The following is an 11,782-nucleotide window of genomic DNA, read 5'->3' as shown; positions in this document are numbered from 1 at the left end:
ATCTAGTGGAAAGCTTTCCCAGAAGAGTGGAGGCTGTTATAGCAGCAAAGGGGGGACCACTCCATACAGTGAGGGAAAAAAGTATTCGATCCCCTGCTGATTTTGTACGTTTGCCCACTGACGAAGAAATGATCAGTCTATAATTTTAATGGTAGGTTTATTTGAACAGTGAGAGACAGAATAACAACAACAAAAAATCCAGAAAAACACATGTCAAAAATGTTATAAATTTATTTGCATTTTAATGAGGGAAATAAGTATTTGACCCCTCTGCAAAACATTACTTAGTACTTGGTGGTAAAACCCTTGTTGGCAATCACAGAGGTCAGATGTTTCTTGTAGTTGGCCACCAGGTTTGCACACATCTCAGGAGGGATTTTGTCCCACTCCTCTTTGCAGATCTTCTCCAAGTCATTAAGGTTTCGAGGCTGACGTTTGGCAACTCGAACCTTCAGCTCCCTCCACAGATTTTCTATGAGATTAAGGTCTGGAGACTGGCTAGGCCACTCCAGGACCTTAATGTGCTTCTTATTGAGCCACTCCTTTGTTGCCTTGGCCGTGTGTTTTGGGTCATTGTCATGCTGGAATACCCATCCACGACCCATTTTCAATGCCCTGGCTGAGGGAAGGAGGTTCTCACCCAAGATTTGACGGTACATGGCCCCGTCCATCGTCCCTTTGATGCGGTGAAGTTGTCCTGTCCCCTTAGCAGAAAAACACCTCCAAAGCATAATGTTTCCACCTCCATGTTTGATGGTGGAGATGGTGTTCTTGGGGTCATTGGCAGCATTCCTCCTCCTCCAAACACAGCGAGTTGAGTTGATGCCAAAGAGCTCCATTTTGGTCTCATCTGACCACAACACTTTCACCCAGTTGTCCTCCGAATCATTCAGATGTTCATTGGCAAACTTCAGATGGGCATGTATATGTGCTTTCTTGAGCGGGCGCTGCAGGATTTCAATCCTTCACGGCGTAGTGTGTTACCAATTGTTTTCTTGGTGACTATGGTCCCAGCTGCCTTGAGATCATTGACAAGATCCTCCCATGTAGTTCTGGGCTGATTCCTCACCGTTGTCATGATCATTGCAACTCCACGAGGTTAGATCTTGCATGGAGCCCCAGGCCGAGGGAGATTGACAGTTCTTTTGTGTTTCTTCCATTTGCGAATAATCGCACCAACTGTTGTCACCTTCTCACCAAGCTGCTTGGCGATGGTCTTGTAGCCCATTCCAGCCATGTGTAGGTCTACAATCTTGTCCCTGACATCCTTGGAGAGCTCTTTGGTCTTGGCCATGGTGGAGAGTTTGGAATCTGATTGATTGATTGCTTCTGTGGACAGGCGTCTTGTATACAGGTAACAAACTGAGATTAGGAGCACTCCCTTTAAGAGTGTGCTCCTAATCTCAGTTTGTTACCTGTATAAAAGACACCTGGGAGCCAGAAATCTTTCTGATTGAGAGGGGGTCAAATACTTATTTCCCTCATTAAAATGCAAATCAACTTATAACATTTTTGACATGCGTTTTTCTGGATTTTGTTTTTGTTATTCGGTCTCTCACTGTTCAAATAAACCTACCATTAAAATGATAGACTGATCATTTCTTTGTCAGTGGGCAAACGTACAAAATCAGCAGGGGATCAAATACTTTTTTCCCTCATTGTATTAATGCCCATGATTTTGGAGTGAGATGTTCGATGAGCAGATGTCCAGATATTTTTAGTCATGTAGTGTGTATGTATTTGTTTTAACATTAGGCTATAGCCTACAAATAGCTATACCACGTAGTCATAGGCCTATTAGTCTATAGGCCTACTGCAAATTATTACATTTTTTCCCTGAACTGGCCGAATGGCGGCGCTAACCTTCAGAAGTTGGTTCAACTTCTTTAACATCATTGTGAGATCCTGGTGCTGTACTTTCAGCACCATGAAGTGCGCTCCAATCTCTTAAAGTGAGATCTCATCAAGATCTGTTGCCTCTCCCTTATAGTCATACTCATCACTTATTATTGTTAATAACACCTCATTTCTAATGAGATATGAGGATGGTTAGCTGAAGCTTTTTTTTATGTGTGTCAAAACTCAACAGAGCGTGCCACTAGGCAGAATATACAGTATGCCTTGATTGAAACAAAAATACAAAAAAGGCCAATAGTTTGTTAACACCATCTGCTCTAATTCGCTCATGAAAAAGTAATTCAAGAAGATCAAATGCATATTCCCATGAAATAGAACATTTTATTTATACGATACATTTGGGCATAGGCAGAGGTTGCGTTATATGCATATTCTACACTGAACAAAAATATAAATGCAACAATTTCAAAGATTTTACTGAGTTACAGTTCATATAAGCGAATCATTGCGACATGGGGCCGTGCGTTATCATGCGGGAACATGAGGTGATGGCGGCGGATGAATGTCACGATAATGTAACAGTATCTCTGTGCATTCAAATTGTCATAGATAAAATGCAATTTTGATCATTGTCCGTAGCTTATTTTATTTTACCTTTATTTAACCAGGTAGGCCAGTTGAGAACAAGTTCTCATTTAAAACTGCGACCTGGCCAAGATAAAGCAGTGCGACACAAACACAGTTACACATGGGATAAACAAACATACAATCAATAACACAATAGAAAAATCTATATACAGTGCGCGCAAATGTAGTAAGATTATGGAGGTATGGCAATAAATAGGCCATAGTGGCGAAATAATTACAATTTAGCAATTAAACACTGGAGTGATAGACGTGCAGAAGATGAATGTGCAAGTAGAGATACTGGGATGCAAAGGAGCAAAAATAATAATAATATGAGGATGAGGTAGTTGGGTGGGCTATTTACAGATGGGTTGTGTACAGGTGCAATGATCGATAAGCTGCTCTGACAGCTGATGCTTAAAGTTAGTGAGGGAGATAGAAGACTCCAGCTTCTGTGATTTTTGCAATTCGTTCCAGTCATTGGCAGCAAAGAACTGGAAGGAAAGGCGGCCAAAGGGGGAGTTGGCTTTGGGGATGACCAGCGAAATATACCTGGTGGAGCGTGTGCTATGGGTGGGTGTTGCTATGGTGACCAGTGATAAGTCTTTGCTAGGTAAAGCCCCGCCTTATAGATGACCTGGAGCAAGTGGGTTTGGCGACGAATATGAAGGGAGAGTCAGCCAACGAGAGCATACAGGTCAGAGTGGTTGGTAATATATGGGGCTTTGGTGACAAAACGGATGGCACTGTGATAGACTACATCCAATTTGCTGAATAGAGTGTTGGAGGCTATTTTGTAAATGACATCGCCGAAGTCAAGGATCGGTAGGATGGTCAGTTTTACGAGGGAATGTTTGGCAGCATGAGTGAAGGATGCTTTGTTGCGAAATAGGAAGCCGATTCTAGATTTAATTTTGGATTGGAGATATTTAATGTGAATCTGGAAGGAGAGTTTACGGTCTAACCAGACACCTAGGTATTTGTAGTTGTCCACATATTCTAAGTCAGAACGGTCCAGAGTAGTGACGCTAGACGGGCAGCAGTTTAAGAGCATGCATTTAGTTTTACTTGCATTTAAGAGCAGTTGGAGGCCACGGAAGGAGTGTTGTATGGCATTGAAGCTCGTCTGGAGGTTAGTTAACAGTGTCCAAAGAAGGGCTAGAGGTATACAGAATGGTGTCGTCTACGTAGAGGTGGATCAGAGAATCACCAGCAGCAAGAGCGACATCATTGATATATACAGAGAAAAGAGTCGCCCCGAGAATTGAACCTTGTGGCACCCCCATAGAGACTGCCAGAGGTCCAGACAACAGGCCCTCCGATTTGACACACTGAACTCTGAGAAGTAGTTGGTGAACCAGGAGAGGCAGTCATTTGAGAAACCAAGGCTGTTGAGTCTGCCGATAAGAATGTGGTGATTGACAGAGTCGAAAGCCTTGGCCAGGTCGATGAAGACGGCTGCACGGTATAGTCTTTTGTCGATGGCGGTTATATCGTTTAGGACCTTGAGCTTGGCTGAGGTGCACCCATGACCAGCTCGGAAACCAGATTGCATAGCGGAGAAGGTACGGTGGGATTCGAAATGGTCGGTGATCTGTTTGTTAACTTGGCTTTTGAAGACTTATGCCTGCCCATAACAAACCCCCCCACCAACACCGGGCACTCTTCACAACGTTGACATCAGCAAACCACTCGCCCACATGACGCCACTGCCTGGAACAGTTGAAACCAGGAATCATCCGTGAAGAGCACATTTCTCCATTGTGCCAGTGACTATCGAAGGGGAGTACTTTCACACTGTCGGTTACAACGCCAAACTGCAGTCTGGTCAAGACTCTGGTGAGGATGACGACAGTTTGTGCAGAAATTCTTTGGTTGTGCAAAACTGGGTGAAACCAGCTGTACGGGTGGCTGGTCTCAGACCATCCTACAAATGAAGAAGCCGGAGGTCCTGGGCTGGTGTGGTTACATGTGATCTGTGGTTGTGAGGCCGGTTGGACGTACTGCCAAATTCTCTTAAAACATTAAATTCTCTGGCAACAGTGGACATTTCTGCAGTCAGCATGCCAATTGCACGCTCCCTCAACTTGAGACATCTGTGGTATTGTGTTGTGTGACAAAACTGCACATTTTAGAGTGGCCTTTTGCCCCCAGCACAAGGTGCACCTGTGTAATGATCATGCTGTTTAATCAGCTTCTTGATATGCAACAGCTGTCAGGTGGATGGATTATCTTGGCAAAGGACATATTTTCACTAACAGGGATGTAAACAAATTTGTGCAAAAACATTAATAAGCTTTTTGTGCATAGGAAACATTTCTGGGATATTTTATTTCAGCTCATGAAACATGGGATCAACACTTTACATGTTGCTTTTATATTTGTTCAGTATATAATGATAGGCTTATTCAACTAAAACAAAATTGCACTACACCACCTTGTACCACAGAAAATGTAAAACTTGTAAAAACTGTAGGTACAGATCTTTTGTTTTGTCTCATGGGTATCATAACCACGTCTTTAAAAACAATTCAATAATGAGGCGAAGACAGAAATTCAGTTCAAACATTTATATAGAACTTGATCTCAACACATACATCCCTTATGATGCTCTGCGGCACAATCCCAATTCACCACAATTCTCTCAATTTAAAATGTAATTTAGCTGAAACCTGCTATTCCTGTTAAGAGAATGAGTCATGCTCACTGGGAATGAAATTAGACTATGAGACGCAAAGTAACACTACCACCCTCTAGTGGTCATCTACCTCCATTTACAAGGGAGGGTAGGATTTCGGTGTGTGCCACTGAAGTAAATAATGTTTGTAAAGTTAGCACTATAGGCAAAAAAAAAAAAAGAGAAAAAAAAAAGGCTTTCAAAATGGTATTGTTTCATTCGTTAAATTCATTCAACACTATGGTGATATAAATGATAGTGGTTACAATTTGTACAAGTCAGTACCATAGAAAGATTATGCTAGCAAACAACCCTCTCAAAGTTTTTATTAAATCTTCATATTGTACAAAATGTCTAAACAAAATATATAAACCCTTGATTCTCAGATTCATATATACATTTCTTACAGCAAACTTCACAAAAACAAATAAATCCAGTTTTTTTATTTATACAAGTCACTTTTTAGTTGTACAATGCCTTTGAGAGCAGAGCTCCATTTACTACACATGTTCAGTGTTTAATCAGCAGCTGAGATTCTGAAGCACATACAAAGCTGTGTTGAGTAGTCATTATAGCCAAGTGCAGTCCAAATTCTGTTTTTAAATAATTGTACAACAGCTGCTGAAATGAACACAGTAAATGTGATTTTTTTTAATCAATATTATTTCCTGATAGTTGCTGGTTGAAAATACAATCTTCACAGAACCTTCTAATCAGCAGGTTTGCATGGGTGAGAGTTTCAGCTTTCCATGGTGACGTCATGCAGTAAATTGGTTAAATGAGTTCCAAACCTCTGCCAATAACAGATAGTTTTCCTCTCCCCACACAGACCACTCCCAGCAAAATTCTTGCTTGAGAAATAGTTTTGCTAAAAAGCTAGCCAATTTTAATGGAATTATATTACAGTGAGGTACTTAATTGTTACCTAGAAATGATTTTATATTTATATAAAAACGGCTGCATTGGGCCTTTAACAACAAGCACCAGGTACTGGTCTGGTTCGGAATGTGTGCTAGCTTAGCTACATGTGAAAACAACAGTATTCATTTTATTCTATAAACTCCAAAATCAGTCAATAGCTCTAAATCCCCAAATCACAATTCAATTTAAATCTGTCCATGACTGCACATGAACAGAAACAAATTCATATGTAGTTAATAAAGTGGAATGAAAACATTTAGTTAATGGTAAGAAAATCTATACACTACCATTACCACCCTCTACAGTAACTTGAAGTCAGTAGATGCCCCATAAACCCTCCACTGACAAAGGCATCAGCATGCTTTAGCTTGGCTGGTGGCTAGCCGAAGTCAGCTAGGCGAACCGAGTAAGTGTACTCGCATACTCCCTTAAAAGACCTTCGCTTGAAAAACAAGAAAAAAGCGCCAATAGTACCGTTTGTCCATTTTGAGACGCCGTAGCCAGTATATACACTTCATCAAAATTGTTAGAATGAATCTAAGATAACTCAAGAAATCTGTCATTCATTTTGATGTTTTTGCTTAGGAGATCTTAGTTGCACAATTTTACATCTAACTAAGATGTTTGGAGCAGTATTTCTTAATGACAATTTGCATGAAAACGTGTCGTCTCTCATTGAATGACAACAAAGACTTTATTGAAGAATCCCTACATTTGACCAATCACATCCGAACACCTGAAAAAAAACCTCACCGAAGTGCAAAACAAAAACGTCACAAAATGTCAATATATATGCACAAACTCTTCCGAAATGTTTCGGCTGGAAAGCATGCGGACGCCTTAAGACTAAAGGATGAGTGCACATGATTACACTTAACGGTTGTAGAGTGGCTCTGATCCCATCAGTGAAGCTTGAAAGTTCTCTCTAAGATCAAGGACCTCAGAGAGTCACACCTCAATGTGAGCACTGTTCGACAACGATTTTTCTGGTCGGTGAGCTCATCACATTAAATTTGACACAGCTCCACATATTTCTCTCTGACTGATGTGACTTGGCCTCCTCAGAGGGAGTGTTCGTTTTGTCCTTAGACGTGTCCTCCTGCTGGTTAACAAATTTCACTCCAAACGCCCTGCCTTGCGTTAACTCCGAGCCAGTCATCAATCAAGCCAGTCTGTCACACATCTCTGTTGCTGGCTGCCTGCTGAAGGAGTCTTTTCATGGGCTGGGTCTCATCTCTACATTCCACACTCAGCAAACTTCAACTTCAGACCAACCAACAAAAAAAACAACCCAGTGAAAAACAACAGCTTTCACGTGGGGATTGATATTAAATGCTGTGGATAGATTACTCTCAATATGATTCCTCCTTTTATAGAGACAGTGAACCACATAACATGTTTTGGTAGTATGGTAAAAATAGATGTGTACCCTGCATGTCCTGGTGTTTGCATTTGGGGGTTTGGTCCAGTTAGCTCAGGGTATCCAGTTCCCAGATGGCACGAGTTAGGTCTGTCTTCCCCACTCCTCATCCAGTGCAGCAGTCTAGACGGTGGTCCTGGAAGGTGGGCTAGGTGCTGTTGTCAGCCAGGCTGGGATCCTCAGCGGGGACTGGCGTTGGGGGTGTGGACTGGGACGGAGAGGAGCCGTCTTTGGGGGGGTGGAGTTGACACAGTCTCTGGTGCAGCTCTTCCAGTTCGGCTGGCAGAGGGATGCCCATCTCCTGGTTGAGGTACAGGGCTTCGAAACAGTCCTCCAGCTTCTGGGAGGCAGGCCTGGGGAGGGAGTGGGGGGAGACACAGGGGGGGTTGGAGGTTACAACCAGGAATGTAGCTAGGCAGGCAGGTCAGGATGAGGGCGTGTCCCTGGGAAGGCAGCCTGAGCCTTTGAGCCTTCAATTACAGAATGTTTTGTAAACATGCCTACTATGGCTGTTGTCACTAGCATAGAAATATAATCTAGATAATACAGATTCAACTGTAATACATTACTCAGCGTCAAAAGCCATGAGATACTGTATAAAACTCACCGGTTTTCAGGGATGAGGTCACAACAAGCCACAGCCAATGCAAAGAAAGCTTGTGGGCAGTCATCAGGGAGGAACTTCTCCATGAACTTGTCTACATTGAGGCCAAAGTCATAGGTCCTTGGAAGGCACTCTGGGTCGGCATTCACCTGCCCAATAATCTACAACAGAGAGAGTTAAGAATGGATCCACACTCCAGATTACAGTATCTGACTAACACTGTGGACAAACGATACTGAAGCTATATTAGCCTAACTTCGAAGCACAAAATGTATCCTTCAATTCAACATAAAGCTTCATAGCATAATTCTGTCAAAATATAAAGCAAGACTTTAAAAATGGCATTATTACCTCACAAAGCACAATTCCAAAGGAGAAAATGTCCACCTTTTCATCATAGCGTTTACCTGAGGATGACAAAATGGAAAGTTAATTAACAGACCAGCATAGAGTGAAAAGACGTGTTGAAGTGACTGATCCGTGTGATCCACAGCTCCAAGCTGGGTCCTCCTGCTCTGCTCACCGTTCAGCATCTCTGGAGCCATCCAGTAGGGGTTCCCCACCACTGTGTAGCGCTTCTTACGGTCAATACGCCTGAACACTCTCTTCTTATTGGCCAGTTTCTCAGGGGGAGGGTGCTTGACCTTCTCCTCCACCATGAGCCGGGATAGGCCGAAGTCTGCCACCACCACTGTGTTGTCCTGAGGGAGGACAGGGGTTAGGAGGACAGGGGTTAGAAGTCAGAGGTCAAGAGCATATGAAGTGGCAATGTAATAGTGGTAGGTGTTTTGTTCATACCTCAATCAATATGGGTCAACAACAAAATATAAGATTCTTCAATGGATTTTGCTTATTGTGTGTAGTCATTGACAAATCCCCCCCCCCCCCCCCAAAAAAAAATCAATGCAATATGACCAGAAATGTGTATCAAATTTAAACAATGAGTTGTCTTCCAGTATATAACGACACTGAACTGAGACAATTATTTCCATTGAGGTGGCATCTGTATAACAGACAAGACTCATTACACCTCATTGAGTGTTGCCATACAGTGAAAGATCTGTGAAGATCTATATAAGCCTGTACTTTACTACTTACACAACATGTTGTTGTAAATTGTGTTCGGCTGCTACAATAGAACCTAGCTCTACCGGACCCTGGCCTGTATCGACAAGACTGCCCTGGCTCAGTAACAGACTCCTGTCACAACAACAAAACATGCTCTAGAACACCCTGCCCCCAGGCTCATCTGAAACAATAACCTACAGTACGCCCAAGGTACATCTAGCTTTAACTGTTTAGGAGCTAAACACTTTGGTATAAGAGAGAAACAATGACTTCATGATTCATTTGAGCTAATGAGGCTGGATTAGTATCTTTACGGTGTTTCTGTAAATTAAAACCAGGAAATTTGAAAGGGATCTGTGCTCCTCGATATTCTCCTCTATCTATACATCTCCGAGTTTGTAACAGTATAGCTTCCGTCCCTCTCCTCGCCCCAACCTGGGATCGAACCAGGGACCCTCTGCACACATCGACAACAGCAACCCTCGAAACATCGTTACCCATCGCTCCACAAAAGCCGCGGCCCTCGCAGGGCAACAACTACTTCAGGTCTCAGAGCGAGTGACATCACCCGATTGAAACGCTATTAGCGCGCACCACCGCTAACTAACTAGCCATTTCACATCGGTTACATTTGCATACAATGTACAATTCAGGACTGGTCACCTACCAGTTTCACCAGGCAGTTGTGAGAGTTAAGATCTCTATGGATGATGCTCATTGAATGCAAGTAGGCCTGAAAAAGAAAGAATGAGTCAAACAAACCAATCATCCACAAGGGGAAGCAAACACGCCATATTAGAGACAGAAACCTCAATTTGACAATTCCTTAAGTGGGAAACTATAAATATGTTTTTGTTGCCCCACATAGTTGTGTTTCTGTGGTGGAACTGTGGAAAAGGGAATTAGGATTACTGTCAGCATTGAGCTGGTCTCCAGGGAAACATGCATTAAAATAACATCAAATTGATCAGAAATACAGTGTAGACATTGTTAAGATTGTAAATGACTATTGTTGCTGGAAACGGCTGATTTTTAATGGAATATCTACATAGGTGTACAGAGGTCCATTATCAGCAACCATCACTCCTGTGTTCTAATGGCACGTTGTGTAAACTAATCCTGGTTTATAATTTTAAAAGGCTAATTGATCAAAAACAATCATTTCTAATTGACCCCAAACTTTTGAAGGTAACGTATAGTATTTTGCAACAAAACATGATTATTTGTCTCTGAAACGAAACCGTCAAGGGCTAGATTTCAAACAAATACAGTGCCTTCAGAAAGTAGTCACACCCCTTGACCTTTTTCACATTTTGTTGTGCTGCAGCCTGAATTTAAAATGTTGCGTCACTGGCCTACACACACAAACACCCTATGTCATATGGAATTATGTTAAGACATTCTTTTATAAAAAAGAAATAAAAAGCTAAAAGTATTCAACCCATTTGTTATGGCAAGCCAAAATAAGTTCAGGAGTAAACATTTGCTTAAGTCACATGGACTCACTATGTGCAACAATAGTGTTTAAAAAGATTTTCTAATGACTACCTGATCTCTGTACCCCACACAATTATCTGTAAGGTCCCTCAGTCGAGCAGTGAATTTCAAACAAGATTCAACCACAAAGACCAGGGAGGTTTTCCAATGCCTCACAAAGAAGGGCGCCTATTGGTAGATGGGTAACAATAAAAAGCAAACATTACATATCCCTTTGAGCACGGTGACGTTTTTAATTACACGTTGGGTGGTGTATAAATACACCCAGTCACAACAAATATACAGGCGTCCTTCCTAACTCAGTTGCCGGAGAGGAAGGAAAACGCTCAAGGATTTCACCATGAGGCCAATGGTGACTTAAAAAAAACAGTTACAGTGTTTAAGGACTGTGATCAGAGAAAACGGAGGCTGAATCAACAGCATTGTAGTTACTCCACAATACCATCCTAAATGACAGAGTGAAAAGAAGAAAGCCTGGAGAACAGGGACCATCAACTAGATTCAGCCACAGGACAATTTTTCTTCTTGAGTGGATGGTCAAGGGCGTGTGAATACTTATGTAAATTAGATATTTCTTACAATAAATTTGCCAACATTTCTAAAACATGCTTTCACTGTCATTATGGGGTGTTGTGGGTAGATGGGGGAGGATTTTTTTTTTTAAATTTAGGCTCTAAAAACAAAATGTGGAATAGGTCAAGGGGTATGAATACTTTCTGAAGGCACTGTACATGTCTGTTATTTAACAGCCTCATTCCATGATTAGATGGGGGGGGGGGGGGGGGTGGACGACTACACTTTCATAACTTCTTTAAAAACAATAAAACCTAGTTTACAAACATTTCTGTAAATGGATATATAGCATTTAGGAATGAAACGCTTCAAGTACTCTACCTTTAAATGCATTGTGTTAAACTACCACCATACATATTGGAGGCTAATCCAGCTGAACAAAAAGCAGCCAGTGTCTATATGGACAGTGTTTTACCGCCAATGGTAAATATCCCTGGAAGGCGCCAACTCACCATTCCAGAGGCAATACCTTTAGCGAAGCTGACCCTCTGCTCCCATGGAAACTGGTCCTATAACAACCCAGAGAAGAAAGAACTAA

General features: G+C 42.0%; 1 protein-coding gene across 2 annotated transcripts in view; it reads right to left on the bottom strand.

Annotated features, from left to right (window-relative positions):
* Positions 1-5,039: 5,039 nt before the first annotated feature.
* Positions 5,040-11,782, bottom strand: part of LOC106584981 (LIM domain kinase 2) — a 30,491-nt gene continuing 23,748 nt past the window's right edge. For both annotated transcript variants that reach the window (XM_014170687.3, XM_014170688.3), the window contains exons 11-16: positions 11,697-11,753; positions 9,842-9,907; positions 8,630-8,807; positions 8,458-8,513; positions 8,110-8,267; positions 5,040-7,855 (exon numbers count right to left, since the gene is read on the bottom strand). In XM_014170687.3, the coding sequence (XP_014026162.1) occupies positions 7,651-7,855; positions 8,110-8,267; positions 8,458-8,513; positions 8,630-8,807; positions 9,842-9,907; positions 11,697-11,753 (720 nt within the window). In that variant the 3' untranslated portion in view covers positions 5,040-7,650. The remainder of the gene's footprint in view (positions 7,856-8,109; positions 8,268-8,457; positions 8,514-8,629; positions 8,808-9,841; positions 9,908-11,696; positions 11,754-11,782) is intronic.

The sequence above is a fragment of the Salmo salar genome, chromosome 24, assembly GCF_965601325.2.
Source record: "Salmo salar chromosome 24, fSalSal1, whole genome shotgun sequence".
Classification (NCBI taxonomy): Eukaryota; Metazoa; Chordata; class Actinopteri; order Salmoniformes; family Salmonidae; genus Salmo; species Salmo salar.
Note: the sequence above shows the minus strand (reverse complement) of the source record. Positions and strands in the feature narration are given on the sequence as shown.